The 21,705-nt window shown below is 38.8% G+C and overlaps 2 protein-coding genes across 2 annotated transcripts; one reads left to right on the top strand and one right to left on the bottom strand.

The window, feature by feature from the left end:
* The first annotated feature begins 304 nt into the window (after positions 1–304).
* On the top strand, positions 305–5,754 carry LOC110054812 (galanin receptor type 1-like). The gene is made up of 2 exons (XM_089280769.1): positions 305–801; positions 4,243–5,754. Exon 2 carries the CDS (start codon positions 4,380–4,382, stop codon positions 5,553–5,555), a length of 1,176 nt encoding a protein of 391 aa, XP_089136895.1. The 5' UTR covers positions 305–801; positions 4,243–4,379; the 3' UTR covers positions 5,556–5,754.
* A 3,826-nt stretch (positions 5,755–9,580) lies between these two features.
* Positions 9,581–18,042, bottom strand: LOC110054813 (substance-P receptor-like). Its single transcript, XM_020761172.2, has 2 exons — positions 17,740–18,042; positions 9,581–10,992 (listed from the first exon to the last, which is right to left on the bottom strand). The coding sequence occupies exon 2, from the start codon at positions 10,987–10,989 to the stop codon at positions 10,036–10,038; it is 954 nt and encodes a 317-aa protein (XP_020616831.2). The 5' UTR covers positions 10,990–10,992; positions 17,740–18,042; the 3' UTR covers positions 9,581–10,035.
* Positions 18,043–21,705: the final 3,663 nt, after the last annotated feature.

Below are 21,705 nucleotides of genomic sequence, written 5' to 3'. Positions count from 1 at the left end.
ATTAAGTTATTTTTAACTGAGTTCTCCATGTTATGTAAAACATCAGTCATAAAAGTCGCAAGAATATGGAATGCAGACATAGAAACGATGGCATTTGAGATTATTTCGCCGAAAAACATCATGTTTTCTTTTTGGCCTTGAAGACGACGATTTTATCGCGTCTCAAAAAAAAATAGCTTAATGATGACCCGGAGGTTCGGCGGTAAATCCCCAATGGTAATTTCTGAAGCAAGGTAAATTAAAATGTAAGAGAGATGCCGGAAACGAACGAAAATCAACATCTTTAGGCAAAAAATAAACGGAGCCAAGTGACATCAATCGATCTGAAGATTGATCAAAGTGCAGCGGAAGACTTCAGGCCCAGAGCCAAATTTCAATAGCGTGCTAAGGGGCCATACCTCCACAATGATACAATGTTGAAATTGTCCAAACTACCCTGAGGAATATGACATTCTAACTTTGTTCTGTGAACACGAAGAGAATATTCCATCATGTTTAATCAGCGCTGTTGGCTGGTCGGCATTGTTCGATTTAAGTGAAAGGCCTTCGAAGTACTGAAAGCCATTGTCACTTTGGGGTGTATATCAAAGAACGTCGTCTCGAGTTCTTTTTTTTTTTTTACTTCTCCGTTTTGAAAGCCCGTTTACACTTTTGCCCTACTGTTGCTTTTGTCTAAAGCAAAGGTTTATTATTCTGAAGGACAAAGTGAATAATCAAAGCTGAACGCATTAACCACGCTGTGCTGGATCACAACACAAAAAAGAAACACCAGAGTGCATGATCACCTCGAACCTGAGGCAGGTTAGTGAACGCACGAAAAGTAACCTAATATTATAAAGCTATGTGGGTGAGAAGGTTGTGTGTGTTTACCATATGGCGCTTACAGCATACTTAGACGAGAAGGAATTGATTGTTTTCAACATATTATGGCGGCGACTGGTTCGTTCAAGGTCGACACCATTCAAAACCGGTAAAATTTGGAGTGATACTAAATAACCGAAGTAAACTGAAGATAATGAATGCAGTTGATCTCATGCGTCTTGACTATTTTGTTTATGCGGAGGAATAAAAAAACTTGTATTTTCAAAACAGAAAGATGACGCGTTGAAGTGCCAATCTTTTCAATTTTATTTTTTTGTCTTCTACGTTGCTTATAGTGAAACGATCTTTACAGAATCTTTTTAAACTAAAAACGGCTGAAAATATGGGTATGTTCGAAGATACGAACGGTATAACGAGGAAGCCACGACATTATTTTAAGCCACAATGAAAAATGAATCGATCTGACGCCGGAAAAAAAAAAAAACGCTTGAAGCTGTTTACTGCATTAATATCGACTTTATAATTCATTAGCGCAAAGCTGTAATTTAAAGATTATCCTTAGCTAGCTTTAAGTAATCCTCGTCAGAGAGACTCACATTACGACTACAAAGACTTTGAAGGCTGCCGAAATGTATTTTTCCCAAGCAAGAATGGCGAGTTTGATTAAATTTCATTTCCTCGAGAATGGAGCCGAGGCCTTTTCCAACAATTAATCTTTAACAAATGATCAATCGATCGTTTATTGACATTCATTGAATCAGCTTTCACCGCCGGCTATCTTCTTCTGAAACGTATTTCACTGCTTCCACACAATCCGACAAAATTATGTCTGAGAGGAATTAAATGGCTGAGCTATATAACATGTTTAATTTTTAAAGTGATATCAATCTCCAAGGTTTGCCGGGATTGTTGTTTACGCTGAAAAATACATTGCAGTACAATAACTAGATAATGAAGAAAATTTTTTCTCCCTAAACCTTGTTATCTCAGAGAAGCTTACTGAAATAATAATTATCGAAGCAAGATGATTATAGGTACAGAGAACGACTAAACAGTCGCAAAAACTGATCAACCGATTTTTTTTTTAACAATATGGTCTTGATCTTATTTTAAGTACAATGAATGAAGTCATATACACTTTTTTTTATAAGAATATTGTGTCTGCGGCCAAGGCTGAATATTCTTATTTTTCTGTCGATTTTAGGCTGAAATATTCTTATGAATATTCTAAAACTATAGTGGTTGACAGTTTTTTTTTCGAATGTATTTGCATGGTGTGTTGATGTTTATTCTTTTCAAAATCTCAGCCTCGAGTTTACTCTAAGAATATATATATTTTTTTAAATTTCGCAAATTTCAGCCTCGATATTCTTATGAAATATATTCTTATAAAAAAGAAAGAGAGTATTGCATAACCTGCAAATGACCTACGAAGTGCACTTAGTTATTCATAAACGAATCCTTGTCTATCACAGGACTCAAAACATTTAATATATTTATATGGTCCACTTTGGTAAGATCGGAGGAAAACTGCTTTAGATGTTGCGAAGAGAATATCGTAGTGGCATTGTATGGTTATTAATTAGCTTTACATAAACGCATAAGGCAAGCCATTTTCTAAGATGTATGGTGTTTAATGAAATCTTGGAATTTTGTGTTAATTAACCATTTGTCCCAACTATGTTAATGTAGATAACATCCTCTTTTTATTTTGGTATGTGGAACACAGAGATGTGTGTCTTTCCTGCGCATTATACCATGATGTTGATTTTTTACTTCTTGTAAATCATCTAACAAGATGGCGTGACGTATAACCATGACATTACTTCGTTTATTTTTAATCATATTTCTTTAAAAGTTATAAAATTACTCCATAATAATCAAACATTATGATTATTCGCTTTTAAGGTAACATAATCTGGCAAATTGACATACCGAAAACTATTATTTATAAATTTTTGTTCTATCTTTTAATAGATGTATTGACGTTTTGACGTAAAGGCAAAGATTATCTGTGTAAGAGAGATTACTTAAGCTCATGGAATTGATCAGATTTCGGTAAAGCTAGGGAACTGACGCCACCAATTCGTGAAAAGAAAGTGATATAATATAATGGGATTTTTCATTTATAATTTTCTAGAACAAATATCATTAGTAATAACCGCGGTATGACGGTATATTCCTTTACGACTCAAAAAGACCGTTTCAATGTTTTAAGGCCATCTTTACCAGGGATTGAATAACGTGTAACTGCATAATATTCTGACATTCCACAGCCCTTCAGGAAATGGTTGAATTTCTGTATGTTGAACTATTAAATTCATCTATTACTTATTAAAAGAATTGTCATATACTTGTGATAAAATCGTTCAGGACAAGTCTGTCACGGTGTTTCGTCCCGCCCAAAAGACCTTTCAGAGACCGTTCAGACTTTTGTTATTTTTCTGCAGTCACAGAGTCGAACACTACCACTAAATCCATGTAAACCGACAATTGTATTTTATTTTTCACTTATCGTGTTATTTCAAGATGACTTGAAATAACATGACTTTTCGCATATGGAGTCAAATGTAGCGTGAATATCCATACCTCTGGTCCATGCCTATTTGTGAAGACAATACTCGCACATATGAGTAAACGGTATGTATTATATTTTATTCTGGCAAATATCAGGACATTACCACGCGAAATCATTTTCCACCCATACTTTACAACTTTAAATAGTAAGACAAGTGTGACAATGAGGTCACTGAATTTCGTATACGAATATTCTTTGTTGACCGTTTCAAATCAACTTATATGACGTATTTCTTTTGCTGCCTGCGTCATTTTCTTCGCTATTTTTATTTGTTTGTTTGCTTTTTTTCAGTTAAGTCTTCATTTTATCACAGCAATATTATTTTATTTCCATCAGATAGCGTGGTTGAATTGAATCCCACCTTAAGGCAAATATATTATCCCAGTCACAATAATCAACTGTTTGGTCTCTCCCCTCTTAGATACTTCCTTCTCGGAGTATTAACTGAACCTCGATATTAAAACAGCAACAATTATTTCTACAATGTTTTTGTTACCTATATACATGACTAGATTTACGAAAACGTGGTTAATTAAGAAAAGTGCGTTCTTTTGCACTAAGTGAACTACCTAGCTACTTGAATATTAACAGCTCTTAAAGGCCCAGATATCACCCCCAACTCCTCTCCCAGGAAAGAGAGAGAGAGAGGAGAGCGCAAATTGCAAAGTACAAGAGTGGAGGCCAGTGAAAAGAAAAGACGGACATTCCTTTGATTTCTTATATCGTCCACTTTGATCTCTGTTAAATTAAACGCTTACACTAGAGTGAAATGTCTTTACCAAAGTTTTCACAATTCTAGTCATGAAACTAATGACTTTTTGTTCCCTTTTTTTTTTTTGCAGGAAACTGACAGTAAAAAGCACCAGTGGACAAATAAGTCTCCGGTAAAGAAATAATATAGTCTTGAAACATTGCACTGAAAAAAAAAAAATCACGTTCTAGGGTAAATGTATATTGCTGAAGTTTCTTCCCGCCTAACATGTTAAACTGGTCAGTGGAGGGAAACCTTTCCCAAAACACCACCGATCTGGAAGGTGATGGAATTCAAGTGGTGAAGATTCTGCAGCTGCTATTCTACTCTGTTATAATAGCCGTTGGTTCCGTTGGAAACGCTCTGATCTGCCTCGCAATTCTCAGTCGCAAGAAGAGAAAGACCAGCGAGTATTTCATCCTCAACCTGGCGATAACTGATTTATCCACCAGCATTTTGAGCATTCCTCTTGACATAATAGAGCGATTAGCGGGGTACTGGCCGTACGGATCGTTTTTGTGCAAGTTAGTTTATCCTCTTCAGACCATCCTTATGTCTGTGTCTGTTGCGACACTGCTGGCGATGAGTCTTGAAAGGCACAGAGCGATAATGCACCCGCTAAAGCCCAGGATGAAAGGAAGCAAGCCTATAATTGTGATCTGTGCCATCTGGGTGGGCAGCACTCTTCTTGTCTCTCCTTACATTTACGTACTAGGCTTTGAAGCAGGGAACTGCGTAGAAAATTGGCCAGGCACTGGTTATGTAAAGGCCTACACCATGTCCGTTTTTATCGTACTGTACCTTTGCCCGCTTTGGGGCATAACTATCGCGTACGTGAGAATCGGGAGAAAACTTTACAAAGACATCAAGACTCTCCAAGTCGTAATGGCAGACCCTGAAGGCGGTATGACTGGGAGACAAATGCTTAAAACTCGGGCCCATCGCAATGTCCGCATCGTTAAAATCTTTGTGACGGCAGTGGTTGCGTTTGCAGTGTGCATGCTGCCGAATCACGTGATGTGGCTGTGGAACGATTACGGCAATGGACACAGCTCCAAGTACTTCACTGACCTGCTCGTGTTTACAAATATTCTGGTTTATGCTAACAGCTGCATCAATCCTTTCATATTTGGTACTCTACAGACCCGCTGTACCAGCTGTAAAGATGTCCTGAAAAGTTCTCAAGAGAGAGATGATAGCGGCCGCCATCGTAGACTGTTTTCCATGCGCGTGTCCTTTACCAGCTCATCCAGACTAAGGACGTTTGTTCGCGGAACTTTGAGAAGTCCTGGTCTAAGCCAGAGGAGTATTTCAACCCGCAAAGGAACTATCATTTCTACAAGGGCAACGTTGAGAGAATTACAAAGACTTCATGGCAACACTGATGCAGAAAGCAATGTTTGAATTCAAACCGTCTCAAAACATCCACGAGTGCCCAAATTCAAAATATAGAAAAAAAAACAAAACAAAAAAAACAAGCAAACAACAAACAAACAAACAAACAAACAAGAAAACCAAAACAATACAATTTTTTTTTCTGCAAGTATGTTGTACAATGTAAAACCTGTCATTTGAAAGGAGGAATAAATAAACTAGCACTTAATTCACAGACTTAAGACTTTACTACCATTTAAAGCATCTTCAATAAACTGTATCACACGAACGTGCATTGAAATAGTTTCCATTTGATTAGCTGCATACGTCTGCATACGAGCCCAGTGACCCATCAAGTCGGAGCTTATCCCGGTTTCTGTAGCATGAAGCGACTAGGGGTATTTCTACACCCCCATGGATTGGATGCTAGTCTGTCGCAGGGTTACCCCCAGCATAAAGTTCGTCGGTACCCATTTGTACGCATGGGTGGACAGAGGCACTGTGAGAGTAAAGTGTCCTGCCCAAGAACACAGTACAATGTCCCCGGCCAGGGCTCTAACCCGGACCGCTCGATCCGGAGACGAGCGCGCTAACCATGAGGCTACCGCACGAGCCGTTCAACGGCCTTCATTTAAAAGTTAATTCACAGGCGAATGATTAATTTCAAAAGTAAGGACCACGTCGTACCAAGGAACACTAACACTATTCGGAAAGTTTTTAAGTCGCATAGAATGGGAGATCTCCAACCATTATGCTAGACATTTATGCCATTTTTATTTGCAGGGTCATCAATATGTTTAGTTGTACAATTTCAATGTAACTCTTTTCAGTGGACCTACCGCCCTTCTCCTGTTTCCTCTTTCGTCTAGAGGTCAAATTTCCTCCCCTAAAGAAGTAGGCATCGATTTAAAGCTTTGTTTCCTATGTACTTTCTTACATGTAAATCGGCTTGGATTGCCCTAATGTTTAGAAATTTCGGGTTTGGGAAAGAACAAATTTCGCTATTCCATCTAAAAATGGCCAGTGCTTGTCCTATTAGTAAACATTACCTAAAATTATTTGATATTCTCTCATTTCCCCGACAAAGTGAACTTTAAAACTCTGTTGTGGGACTGACACCTCGTAGGACATCTTCCTTATGGCTCTGTAAATTCCAAGCCGGCCCATCCACCTCCCTTGGACATCGAACGGGCATTTGGCATTTTTTTTTTTTTTCATAAGGTGGCAAATGCCCCACCGTGGTCAGATGGTCCATACAAAAATCCCCGCAGTGCGAGGAGAGCAGTGCAAATGCCCCGCCCATGGGATAGCATGAAAAATATATTTCTCGAAAGTAATATACATCTTTACCACGATATCAAAATGATATTTTATTTTCCACAACTAACATCTCTATGAAGACTTTTCTTTTAATAAGTGCTATAAATTTATTGCTTTTAGGCGTTGTTCTTTGAGCCAACGAACCACAAATTCAAAATCCTTCCCACGAAAATCGTCTATCGTCGTCGACGCTTCTCGACTTGATTTTCTCTCATGTGGAAGACCGAGGGTAACGAGCTATTGTAGTTTCCAGTGGTTTAAATCTCAGAAAAGAATTTACAAATACGTTCTTTAAGTAGGGTTAATCTCTTCGATGGTTAATAAAACAGACTTGTGTTTCTACGAAGTACTGTTGTATAATTCTTTGTTTTGACTAGCTTGCCAAATGCCCCACCCCTGGGCAGCCCTTTGCGAGCAAATGCCCATGGTGGGGACCTACAACCTGCCAAATATCCGTCCCCGATTGGGGGGGGGGGGGAGGGGGAGCAGATGGGCAGGCTTGGAGTTCACAAAGCCATTTCGGACTGAGTAAGCTAAATTCCGTGCTTCTCGGAACATTTCCTTGTAAATATATATTCTTCGGCAATTATAATTAGAACTGACACTTCTTGAAAAGCTCTAAAGTGGGTTGTTGTTGTTCTTTCCTTCCCTCTATACATTGCTTAACTTTTATTGCGAAGCGAAAAACCAGAAATTACTAGCTTTAGACTGAAAATCGTACTTTTTTTTACATTGGCTAAAACGTTTAACTTTTTTTATGCACCCAATGCAGGTGTCTTAAACCACTGACACTACAATACTCCAGGTAGCAACAGAGCAGTACTTGCAGTACTTACTTACTTACTTACTTACTTACTTACTCACTTACTTACTTACTTACTTACTTACTTACTTACTTACTTACCATACTTACAATACGGGTTACTATCATTAGCACTCTAGTACTCTACCTACAACACAATTTTACACTTCCTACAATATAATCAATCAGTAGACAGTGCAGTTCTTACTGACTACAAAATTTTCTATTTAAGCAAAAAAAGCGATAGACCACTCTTTCTATGGGTTTACTGGCGCAATAAACCACGCGGGGTGTTGGGAGAACACGAGAAAAGCTTGTAAATCACGAGCCGTTAGGCGAGGATTTCCAAGTGTTCTCCCAACATCCCAAGTGGTTTCAGTATTGCGCCGGTAAAGCCATAGAAAGAGTGGTCTATCGCTTTTATGAAATAACTATATAAAACGTCTGTCAATGAGAGGAAAATTTATTGTAATTTGCTGATCAAGTTGCTTATTCTCATCAAATTCATGAGATGACCAATCATAGCAACGGAAAGAATGAAAGCACAGACTCCGCGCCGGACATGAAATCCGTCGAGGAAAGCGACGAAAACATTTCACGCTAAGAACGTTTTAAGAAAGGAAAGGAAAAGGTTATCGGTTAAAGGGAAAAAGTGTATTAATTAACGTAAACGTATTCTGACGGGGAAATGTAGGGATTCGTAGGTGGAATCGGTCATCACGAAAGTAAAAGGCTGTACGAAAAGTGTGCAAGCAGTCCAAACTTCATGTGCTTGGCGAAGTGATTCAACGCAGTGTTAAACGATAACTTTCCAAAGTTTTGCGAAGGAATTAAGGTTAGTAATAGAAAAGCTGCTTCCGAAATTTATTCAGAATTTATGTACATATGCTGAAGGCTATGAAGTCCGTGTTTCTCTGTATCTTGCTAGATGCCTAAAAGCTAAGCTTATGCCGGGAAATTAAATTCATTTATCGTGTTATGCATGGATGCATTGGGTTTAAACTCAAAATGTCTGATAGAAAGAAATCTTTTTCCTGCTTTTTAGACAACCCAAATTGATCAGTCAAGTCCAGCTGGCTCTCTTTTCCACAGTCAGTGGAAAGCACCGAAAAAAGTGGGTAAAACTTCCTTAATTTAAATCTCAAGCGTAAGCGGAATCGGCGTAATTTTTTTGCCAAGTTCTGGTCCGTTTTTCTCCTTGCAAATTTCCTTGTATATGTTGAATGAAAAGATATTCGTGTTATTGATATATCAGCCAGTGAAAGGCAAAACTGTTTATCACATTTGTTATCGCTAGAGTTCCGAGTTGTCTAGTTGCCGCGTAGAGCTGCCATAGATCGGAAGCCGTGGTTTACCGGTACAATTGCCGGTTTTCACGTGACGTCATCAATTTCCAAAATAAGAAATTACCAATCCTCGTGAAGTTTTAGTTTCATCAGATGTAAGACCCTCTAATACCTTGACGTTTTGCAACGTTTAAGTCCGACAGGGTTCCTCATTATGTAATGGAGCACGTCGGAATTTCCAAATTTATGCGTTGCGTGACATTAAAATGCGGCTAGATAAGGCTGTCGAGTAAGTCAAAAGATGAGTTATTGCTCAAGTTTTTAACTATTTAGTTTTCAACTAAACAGTTCTTGCTCTAGACAAAGTATTAATTTCAATGTATTGGAGCTCTAGAGTAATAACGTTTCGTTTCAACGGTAAAACTCAATGACAGATGTTTCTGTTACTTTACGGCCGCCATGTTTGTGTCCCTCCGAGGGGCACAAACATGGCGACACCATACAAAGGTCTATAAATTTTAGTGAAACACTTTTCCGAATAACGCGCGGATGGAAAACCGTACAGACTTAAAACTTAGCGAGGTTATTTATATATCAATCATCTTTCATATCTCAGCTTCTTGACTTATTTTATTGAATGGTTACGATTTTTATTTTTGATGGCGTGACACTGCAAACCAGCCATAGAACATACGTTTGGCAACTCTATTGACCAATCAGAGCGTGCGTAGTATCTCACTTATCTTATAAATAGAAATAAATCATAGGGCGTATTATGTCGCTTTTAGGGGTTAAGAACATGTTAATAACAGAAAAGCGTTTATAGTATTGCTTTAATAAAACATCTATATATAAAAATGACTTTGTTAAACCCTGACAGTCATGGCTGACACGCTTGACTAACTAAACTTAGTAAGACTTAAAACCTCGTATACTACTTCCAACCACATTGCTTAATGTTTCTCTACGACTCTACGCTGAGCTTGCAAAAAATCAAGCACTATCTGGTTTCAAGCAACGTCTCGCTAAGACTAGACACCCTACGTAAGCAATGTTTCACTAACACTAGTTACTACTCGTTCATACAAGGCCAAAGTGGTATTTACATTTTGGTATCCAGGAGGGAACGCTTTGTAAAGGTCGCTTTGCTCCTAGTGTTGGTACCCACAGAAGATCTTTGTTGTCTGAGATTTCCCCCACGGCAGCATCGGATCATTTTGGTGAAGGCTGCTTTCATCTTTCCGTTCAGACCAATGTACAACCATGGATTTATGGCGCTGTTAGCCTGACTGAGCCAGTAGCAGAAGTAAATGAGGGAAGGCGGCCATAATGCTCTCCTTTTTACAGATTTGTCCATCTGATACACATGCACTGGAAGCCAACAGACTGCGAACACCACCACAACAATGATGAGCATTCGGATGACTTTTTTCTTGGGGATTTCCTGTTGTCGTTGGTGTACAGGTACTTCATCATCCGCAGGCATTTCGTGGAGCCACAGTTTTCCAGCAACTATGATGTAGAGGCTGGAGATGACGGCGAGAGGCAGGAGGTAGTCGATAACAAGGATGAAACTCCAAAAGGCCAGATGCGATAGAACAGTATCATTAAGGAAGCAGACACCATTCACGGGTTTGTAGGAAACTGGTACGATTGACATCAAGACCATGGATGAGATCCAAAGAACTGGCGTGATGATCTTAGGCTTCCTGAACCAAATGCTACTTCGGAAAGGATGCACAACAGCAAAGTATCGATCAAATGCCATCACAGCGAGACAGAAAATGGAGGCGGTAGTCGACACGAACGCAGAGTAATAGAAAAACTCGCAGGGTATCTGAATATGGTGGAAATAAAAAATAGCTATGCTGATAGGCATCTGAAACACTGCAACCAGCAAATCAGCCACCGCCATGTTAACAAACATAAAACTTGTCAGATTTCTTGTTCCAGGTTTCTTCCACACGATGTAGATCAGCAGTGTGTTGCCAGCCAAAGCTACGATCATTGTTATGGCGTAAACTATGGAGAAGCTCACTTCAGTGATTCCTGTCATATTCTAAAAATAAAAGAGAACAGACCTTTGCTTTGAGGTTGCATGAAACGCTTTAAACTTTGACATCTCGTCAAGAAAGTTTGCAATTACGGGCGATAAGCATTAGACTATTATTTTTATGACTTTTTTTCCCTTTATATATCTTCTGGAGAGTTTTCTCTCTAAAGATTTTCGGTATACCGCAAATGACCATAATTAGTTCACGCCGCTTTACGGTCGGATGTTTCATGCTAACCCCAGTAGTATTAAGAATTGTACATTACGAAGGTACATTCATTAAAATTAAAAAAAAGTTTAGGTTTTCCGAATAGAGCGCCCTATTTCCCAAAGTACAGAGGTTCACTAATCAAGTTCGTTTCCCTTCGGATTTGAGCGGGAGGACGCGATCAACATCGCTATGTCTTATTGACACCTTTCTCCAAAAAACCGGGAAATTTTGATTACTTGTCTGGTTTGCTGCTGACACGCAGTTACACTTTGATTTTGATAAAGCACGCATTCTCTTCCTAAAATAGTCATCTTTTGAAAGAAGCAAAAATAAAAATTTCCCGACAAAGTTTTTTCACCTGATTATCGGGCAACATTTTCTAAATTTTAGCGAAAAACGTTGAAAATGCGCCGGAAACGAACTCAAATTGTACGCTTCACTAACTGAAATTTTCGTTTCCAGATACAAAGGAAAATATACTTTGAGGCGTTCTTCCGGTTTAATAAGATAATTACTCAAAACGTGTGAAAATAATGACGCGTTGATTTACCAAGTGAAGGCTCACTTTACTTAAAAAACAGAGCTCATATCAATTACAAAGGAGTCTTATATGTTGCCTCTGGCGTGAAATACCCTTATGCAAGATCTGAAATCCACCGCTCGTGCGCCCAGGTTAGTAAGAAAATAATTTTCGCTTCTGTATCTTCTTTTCGACTTTCAAAACGCCTTAGTTTGGAGATGCCGTAGATAACGAAAGAGCCCACCCGTAACTTAATCAACGTAAAGAAAACCCACGCGATACCGATTAAGTTGAAATGTTTAATACTGTTATCGCTTCGAATAGCAAAAGCGCCAAGGAAGAAATGCTTAGAAAATGTCAAACGTCTTCCTCGTCCAAGTGGAAGCAACTTCTCCTGTTCGAAGCAGAAACCTTTGTCGCTAGCAGCTAACCTAGCCTAATCTGATCGAATGTTTTTTGAAATCTTTTCCCCGGACTTTTTCCTCTGTGGTGCTTTCCTCGAACTTGCAAATGAACACGAACTTTTGCGTTTCTTCGACGACATATTTTTAAATTTTTAAACCAACAATTTAGAAACGGAGAACACCCAGTCCGGTAGTCGTTGACACGCGGCAATTCGTCACGCAGCTTTTAATGCAAGGTTACATGTTCTTCTCGTGACAACCCGTTGACAGCTACAATTAGAGATAATTAATGCAAAAAAAACGTTTTTGGTTTGTAACTTTACTTATTATATGGAGAAGAGTGTTTCACTGGGAACTAAACCACTCGTAGATTCCATACGCCACTTCATCCGGGACCCGAGTGGCGTATTTTCCGTATGTCACCTTTGGGAGTGTCGTATCGTTCAATGAAGTCACGATTCCCGCCTTTTGCTTTTGTTGAATTGGTTTCTCCATATAATAAAAAGAACATTACACGTTGGCTCGAAGATATGAATTTTATGTTCTCGTGGCAAGAACACAAAATTCATATCTTCTCGCCACCGTGTAATATCCTCTATATATATAGAATCAATCTTTTTGCATACAATTGTTTTTTAAATGACAGATCGTAATAAGTTATAATTGAAAAAGCCAAAAACAATTTCCTTTGAAAAACTGTCAATTTTGGGGTATACTGATACCTTAATGTCTGCTAAAAGATAATTCCAGAAATACGATTTCAAACGATACTTGCACAGCAAAAATTGTTCCCGACATTTTGACATACACATTTGTAGCTTTTTAAAAAAATCGCTCTGCTCTACATTGTCCACCAAAATTGCAGCTGTTGACGTCAAGTTTTGGCAGAATTGTTGTCGAACACAAACACAAATACTGCGATCTGATTGGCTGAGAAATCATGCACTATAAGCTATTTTATAATAACTGCAAAAATTCTGGCGCATTCATTGGTTAATTTTCATTGCTAATAAGCGCAGTGACCCACGAATTTCTGGCGTTGTGACTTAATTCATTTTGGCCCTTCTGCCTTTTTGTTATTGTTAAAAAAAAAAACAAACAAACAAATTAACGTCAGTTTTTCACTTGTCTGTCCTGGCAAAGCAGTCTGCGGATCCACTTTACCGTTACCTCTTTCTCACATTTTACATTTGGCTTTCACGTCTTTAATCTAAAGAAGTTGAAAATGATTCAATATGATTTTTGAACTGGCGCGCAGAAGAAAATTCAGTGATGAACAATAAAGAAAAAAGAGTGTTTATGTCTCGGAACCATCATTCTTATAGTCGCCTCTTGGAGATTTGATGTTCTTAAAACTATCATATTTGCCCTTGAAGCTTCTTCTCTCAGTGTTTTATGAACATTAAATTTCAGCGGGGCAACTATCAGTCGATTGTTCCTCTAACACTCTATTGTTTAAATATGGATGCTTATGGGTAACTATCAGACGATAGTCCAAGCTTAGCGAAGTGGCTCACAAATCGCAGCATTCTCCTACGGATTTGTGGATGGAGATGAAAGGAATTCAACATTACATGCTGATCTCAGTCAGAATATTGCCCGAAGAAGAAGTTTTCGGCTAGAAACTACGGTAAATTTTAAGATAGGAAAATAAAGCCAGGTTTTAATTTCTTGTTTTCCTTTTCTTTTTTTGCACTCTAAATAAACAATGGAGAGTTTCTTGGACAGAATCTATAGGCTGATAGTTGCCCGCGGAAATTTTATGTTTTAAAACATGGATATCAGCTTGAGGCAGGAGCCATAATTGGGGACGGAGACCGTAAGCGCGCGCCATTTCTAGTATTGGGGCTGTCCCCATGATATGGGACAATTTTTCTATTTTTAGACCAAATTGAGCCATCGCCTGCGGCAGACGCGCGTACATGCTGCGAGGATTTTTGCAGATGTCGCGCGGGGGACATGGCGTCCTAAATTCCCGAAATTTTTCATCTTTTTGGCCCACAACTCAACGCGTTTACGTCTGTTGGAATTTGGCTTAAATATTTTAGTCGTAAACTGCTCCAGTTGGAGTGAAGTAAGACAGTGTCGAATTTAGGTATGTTCCGCTGTAAGCTTATATATATCGCTGACCAAGTTGTGTTCCGATGCTACTTTTACATGAGCTGTGCATTACTCCACTGTAAATTTCACATATGTTGAAGATTAACAGCTTTTCCATGACACAGCAAAACACTACCTGGATATATTTAGATATAGCAGAGTTTCAGGACTTCATAACTTCCTAGCTCCTCTTACCACACGCTTGCGAGGAATTTGCCAGTCTATCGTGACCGAAAAGTAAAACAAAACAATTGCTAGTTTGAGTTTCGCCTGAATTGTAAGCAACGCTTGATGTTTCATCAAGTCCCAATAATTTTACGTACGTAGATACTGCTCAGTTTTATTTGTGTAAAAATCCAGTAAATTGTCTTTTGTCGATGAATGAGAGCGCCCGCCGATGCGTGTTTTGTACAGTCAGTAAACATAACAAATTGTACTTCCGCCGCACTTTCGTGTGAAAACGTATATCGAACTCAAACAATAACTCCATAGTTTTTAAACATGTTTAAGATTGATAAATGTTTGAGAACATAAAGCTAAGCTGAAAATATGTGACTAAAGCAGAAATAATCAGCAAAGTTACGATAACGCTTTTTTTAATCAACTTCGAATAACGATTTCGATTTTGTTGATCGAGTATCAAAACTCCTTGTCTATTTTCATTTTCGCAGTGTAAAATTTCACTCTGTTGAAGAAACACACATGATGTTAGTGGCCTTTTTGCGTTCGTGAAATTTGTTGCAGCATCTCAGCACAAAAGATAACGAAACAAAGATTTGTTGACAATTGAAAACACCGACCCGGACTTGAAAGTGCACGAGCTGCACTATGCAAATGAACTACTTGTATGCGTCAGACTTTCCGTTCAAAAACTTTTGCAAACTCGCCAAACAAGCAGAAACAATAAGAAACCATGAAAAACAGGTTTTGGTTATGATTAAGCATTGTCTGAGAAACTCACAAATTAACTCGATACCAGAGTAGAGAGTTTTCTTGCTATATTCTTAAGTCAAAACAAACGCAAAAACATACGCGTAAGCTTACAACTAGCGCGAGCAGATTCTATTATTCATTCCCAGCGCGAGATTGAAGTCTTGTTTTCGACCCTGAAAAACCCACCTTTTCCGTTAGCTCAGAGCATAAAACTACATATAAGAGCTCTGGTTCTTATTCCCTGCCTTATTCCCCGCCTTATTCCCTGCCTTATTGCCTGCCATCGCTGTGAAAAATCTGCAAGAGAATCTCGAAACTCTCACCATTTGAACACGCAACGTGACAACATCTACGCGAGAGGCCCCGACATGTGCGTGGATCCGCGCGGATATATGACGTCAGGATGGCTTAATTTGTTCTAAAAATAGAAAAATTGTCCCATATCATAGGTGCGCCCGGATCCCAAGACTTACGGTCTCCGTCCCCGATTATGGCTCCTGCTTGAGAACAAAGTTCCATGCCTTATGTATGTAGTTTTTTGGACAAAACATTTCCAAGGGCAACTATCACTCCGAGGGATAAACGCACCATTGTCTTCATTGTTCACAGCTAAATATTCCTGTCGAGGCGCGTGGCTAAGAACTGAGATTAGGGCCCAGTCAACACTACGCTACGGATGTTTCACTTTGAAAACGGATTAAGTGTTTTCCGACAACATACACTACGTACGCCGGAGGAAATTAAAAATGCAACGATCAGCTGTCATTTTGAATTTGCTTTTGAAGAAAATGAGGACAGGGAAATGATTATCGTGACGTCATCGTTTTTGAAAAGCTCCGTTTGCAAAGTGTTTTCCGTCCACAGTAAACCGCAAAGATGGCGTCTTCAAATTCCTCCAGGTTCGAAGAGCGTTTTCGAAAAGCTGCTTTTTCGACGGATTGGTTTGGATGTTAGGCCTAACCGTAGAAATAAAGCGGCGTTTTCAAAATTTTCTGGCGTACTTTGAACGGGGCCTAAAACTGCACGATTTAATTTATTTAAATTCCCGACCGCTATTCTTGTTTTGTAATAACAGAACGCCAATAAAGTTCGCACTTGTAAATAATAAAGCCACATCTAAAACATACGTCACCTCGCATTCATCATCTTGGGTTTTAAATCTTCGTAAAAGTCAAAAAGTCGCGTTTACCAAAAAAGTGAAAAAGAAGCGCAGCGAAACGAAAGCTAAAATAAACTTAACCTTCAAAACTCTCAAGAATTCGAAACTTCAAAATTATATACTGAACATCAAATTCCCTAACAAACCCCTGTTTCACGAAACCTGAATATTAGCAAATGTTGGTGTTCCTCTAACATAGATATATATATATTTTGCCCTCTCTCCTCCAGAGATAGAAACTGCGCCACATTGGTATTTAAAACGCACTTTTGCATTTAACGCGTTGCCCCCATCTGCATGATCTTATTTATTGTTTGGTAATAGCTTATGAGTCGCTTATAGCTGGCAATTAATAACTATGCACCCCAAGGTTCTGACATGTCACCGAAAACGAAACCGCTCGCAGCATGTGTTAGGTTAGTTGGTCCTTAAAAAAATTAACATAGAGACGTCATCGGAAGTCAAATCTTGGGGCTTCTTATAATACGCTCTTTTATCTTTATTATTATTATTTTTTTTTTTATAAAAACATTGTTTTTCCGGCCGAGGCTGAATATTCTTATTTTTTGCTGATTTTAGGCTGGAAATATTCTTGTGAATATTCTTAGATTATACAGTATGACATTTCTGTTTTCGAATATATTTGGTGTCTGGAACTGAGGTATTAAATAAATTTTGGAGCCAGCCTGCAGGCATTATAGCCTGATATTACGCACATAACTTCTTGCAGAAATGCACGGTTAATAGCATCGAAAATTCGGCTAGTGCTGTTTTAGTTGCTTTTTGGCTAGTTTTGCCGTTTATAGAAAGGAAGATGTTACATGGTTTCGTTAAAAAAACATAAAATCGATTACAAATTTACAAGTTTACAAATTTTTAACGCGCAAAAGTGATATTCTTTTCACAATCTCAGCCTCGACTTTATTCTTAAAATATCCTTAGCATTTCGCAAATTTCATCCCCGATATTCTTATAAAATATATTCTTATATCTATAAAAAGGAAAGAGTGTATAGACTGATTACGGTGGCTAAAGTAATTTGAAATTGTTTTCTCAATGCTTTGACATGCTTATAATTAATTTAATATTGACAGTGCATTATGAAGGAGAATAAGCCTCAAAGCCTCAAGCTCTTTGTTGATGTTTAACTCCGACAATGCCCGAATTTTTTAAAAAAATTCTAATCACCTATATTCAAAATGGAATGAGGGCTTGAATTTCCAGTTACAGCATTCAAATTTACAACCTTATTAGCCCGCGAACAGGTTCCCGGTGAGCCCCCGATAGCTTCGCTCATTCTTCTGTTTCGCGCTGGCCGAATGTTTTTTTCCGTCCTCGCCTGGAGCCTGTTCGCAGGCTACAACCTTATTACGATTAACACTGCATGCTAACCAACTCCCTTAATGATAACAGAAGAGGCACCAACCTTAGTAGAAGCGAAAACCCAATGTTTTTAGTATTCAGAGTAAAAGCGACCAGAGGGAATGAAAACAGCGGGCGTATTAACTGAAGGTAATTCCGCTTTATCTCATTGCATTAATCAGAAGTGCTTTAGACCTCTAATAACAGTGAGATCTTATCACGTGTACGTCGTGTTATGTACTTGATTGGATTTCCTCTTGAATTCAATAGTTTGAGCGAAAAAAAGCTCCCAGCAATGTTCGATGGAAGACAAAACAGATAACACCTGACGCATATATTATGTACTTATTGACTGAGTGGGAGGGCCGGACGGACCCACGATGAATTCTTTGATGCTCTCCACTGCAAGAAGTTTCGCCTCAAGACTGTTTGCTTATTTCAAAGGTCAATTATCGGAAAGTTCATCAAGAAAATTTGTTTTCTTGAACGCCTACAGGTTTGCTTGTTGTTAGCTTCTGAGAAAGTTGTGAACTTCTTCGTTTGTGAGGAGTGTCGACTTTCTTTCAAAGCTTTCGGAGTAGTTCTGCATCGGACAGTTCGCCTGGATAGTAGAATTCACGCTCAGAATGTTAACTTTCATCACTCATTTTGAAGAGAACAAACTTTTCCAGCGAAAAAAAATGTTTTTGTCATTAACTCCCATCGATTTTGCTGTACGCGTTTCTAGTAGGGCCGTACGCATTTCTAGTAGGGCCGTACAGGTTTTTCCGGCCCTATCATTTCGACGCGTACGGCCCTCATACGGAACCCTTTTCCTTATGGTTTTCCAAGGAAATTGCGCACGGGGCCGTACGGGTCACACGATAAATATTTTTTGTCATTATTCGCTCACGATTAAAAGGTTTCTTGTTTTTTTGTTTTTGTTTTTTTTTTTGACAGAGCAAAGAAGATTTCCTTTTTGCTCTAACGAGCACTTTCTTCGAAACACCTTTTCGGAAAAAAAAAAGAAAGAAAAAAAAAAATGTGCTATTAACGAAAACGACGTTTCGATCCCTCTGAGATCATTTTTAAATTTAAAAAGTAATTAAAGTTAATTAGTTTGTACGTTTTGCAATATTTAGTGCATATTTACATATTTTTTATCGCTTTTAAAATTCTCACGTCTTAATTTTACTCCTATATGCAAATAAAAAAAAAAAAAATGAAATACTTTTTTATTCGGTAGAATAAAAAATTGTCAGATCAGAGTAGCGAAAACGACGAACACCATCATGTTTATGTAGAATCTAGGCTTCCGGTTTCTTGACTGATAATCAACTACCTGCCCGGGAACCAGCTACGAAATTTACATCTAACGGCCTACGAATGTTTTGTTCAGAAATTGTACTTCCTCTATGAATGGTTCGATAAACCAGAAAAGCTTGATTACTCAGGTCTACCAGATCACACTAACATCCACAGTGGCCTTGCACACGGCGACTGCGCTCGCAGTATTGAGCGGTAGTCAAAACCGAACTGTTCTACCGAAACGACACGATTATTATTTTTTTCTTCGCAGCGAACAAAAATTAAGACAATGTTAAAGTTTTTTTGACTCCTTTTAATACTTAACTCGAGAATTCTGGGTTAAATTTGACGAAGAACAACATTATTTTGTTCAAAATTAATGACACAACTATGTTCCTACCTGAGAGGCGCGGTGGCCTCATGGTTAGTGCGCTCATTCCCGGCGCGAGCGGTCCGGGTTGGAGCCCTGGCTGGGGACACTGTGTTGTGTTCTTGGGCAACTCTCACAGTGCCTTTCTCCACCCAGGAGTATAAATGGGTACCGACAAATTGTTGGGGAAACCTAACAAATTGCGGGGGAGTGACCTGCGATGGACTAGCATCCCGTCAAGGGGGAATAAAAATACTCCTAGCCGACATAAGCTCCGGCAGCTATAAGCCATTCGGCTGCCAGGCTTCACTTTTTTTTTTAATGTTCTTACCTGGCGACACTCGGCAAACTATGAGTGAGAGACAGGACGCGGGCGACACATTTTTGGCGCCAAATTAAATGAAGAAAGAAACTGTTCCATATTTGTCACTCTTCATAACCTCATGTGCTTTTTGAAATTGTAAATCCTTTTTCTCGAGAATATTTAGTACCGTCTCCGGTAAGAAAATTTTTTTCGACATGCCATGCCTTTCCCTTTAACATACATTGACATCAGGGTAGTACAGTTTTTCCCGCGTTCTGAATCCTAATTGGACAGTTCATAATTTTAGGCGCACCAGCTGTATGCAAGGGGAGATCTTGTAAAACAAATGTTCAAGAAGCGAGGCATGCCGATCTTTACAGACTGGCAGCGCTATAACAACAATCTCGATGTAGCCCCTGGTCTGGACGCACTAGAGAAGGTGAGAGGTGAACGGAATCAGCATTCCTAGAGTGAACTTTCATTTTCTACTCCGAGGATCAGTAGAAGAGGGTGTGGAGCTTCACATTCCCTTTAAAGAAGCCTATGAAATGCTGAAGGGAGCTGTTGTTGGAGAATAAAGCGTCGTGTTCACGGGACGAGGGGCTCTAATCAAGGCTGTCCATCGAATGGTCGACTATCAACCGATCAAGATCTTTTCTTGGTTTGTGGAGCAGGTAGCGGATGTTGAACGTGGGGATGTAATCAAGGCTGCCCATTGAACGATCGACTATATATCGACCAAGATCTTTTCCTGGTTTGTGGCGCAGCTAGCGGATGATGATGAACGAGGGACTGTAGTCAAGGCTGCCTATCGAACGATCGACTATCGACCGACATTGTTTGTGGAGAGGTAACGGAGGCTCGTCGTACAGGAGACGCACAAAACAACAAGGCGCTGTTAGCAGAGGTGTTCAAAAGTCTGGGAATCAGTCTCGCAATCTGTTTCCCTGATTTAAATATGATAGAGATCACAACTACGACGACATAGTATTGACCAATCAGAACACATGTCGGGAATAACAATCCCGCCCCTTCTCTCCAGCTGTTTACGAGAAAGGAACACGCACTTGCGGCGCTCGCACGATACCACTGACCAGATATATTGTGGAAGATAAGTGATTCATCATATTGTATTTTTAGGTTGCCGTATACCTGTAGATTTGTCTCGCGTCCAAATCATGTAGTGCGTCCGGTTTAAACCGTAGATATCTAAACTCCATATCAAATTAAAACATGTAAAGCTTATAGAGCTGGCTATCAAGCTATACCAAGAATTTTGAAATAAAATGAATTGTCGAATCTTCCACGACCTTTAAATGCTTGCATCCGGACCTTCCTTTGGGTCCCATTTGAAAGCTAGAAGTCAAAGGGAATTTGTCCTTTTGCCCTCAAATTTGGACAGTAGCTAGTTTGACACATTCCGGAGGTCGGCAGGAGGCTTTTTTTTTTTTTTTAAATTAAAAAATCATAACTCCGTCAAACGTTGACAGGATATATATGTAATTCTTAAACCTTTAAAACATAGAAGAAAGGTGAAACTTTTGCATGTAAAAAATTCAGCTTGTTGGCAGCGTCCGACATTGATAGCTAAATTTAAGAGTCACCCAAGGCAAATAAGCCTGTTTTGAGGTCGCCTCAAAAACCAACTCGCAAAAAATGAAAAAAAAAAAAAAAAAAAAAAACAATAATAATAATAGTAATAATAACAATAAATAAATAAATAAATAAAAATAAATAAAATTAATCCAATCAATGTGATATTTTTACATTAAATATAACGGTTGACTTAAACTGAAAAAATGAGGCCAATCGGTGAAGGTCTGAAATTTTCCTTATCCGTTCTTACGCGGACAGCCTCTTACATTCTCGCCGATATGCAATCAAAAAATCTTTTGAGGAAGCTCTGATGCAATACCATGCTAATGCTAATCCAGACACTGATTACCTTTTACACAACAAAAACAGCATAAGTACCTCAAGACAAATAGTAAAACCTGCAAAAAAATATATATTTACTCATTATGTTGATGTGTTTATTTTACAATTTTCATATTTCATAACTGCGGCCT

Source organism: Orbicella faveolata, unplaced genomic scaffold (genome assembly GCF_042242905.1).
Source record: "Orbicella faveolata isolate gen_17 unplaced genomic scaffold, um_ofav_v1 contig_48, whole genome shotgun sequence".
In the NCBI taxonomy this organism is placed as follows: domain Eukaryota; kingdom Metazoa; phylum Cnidaria; class Anthozoa; order Scleractinia; family Merulinidae; genus Orbicella; species Orbicella faveolata.
Note: the sequence above shows the minus strand (reverse complement) of the source record. Positions and strands in the feature narration are given on the sequence as shown.

Coding starts and splice junctions, on each gene's coding strand:
- LOC110054812 (XM_089280769.1), top strand. CDS start 4,380: ATGTTAAACTGGTCAGTGGAGGGAAACCTTTCCCAAAACACCACCGAT.
- LOC110054813 (XM_020761172.2), bottom strand. CDS start 10,989: ATGACAGGAATCACTGAAGTGAGCTTCTCCATAGTTTACGCCATAACA.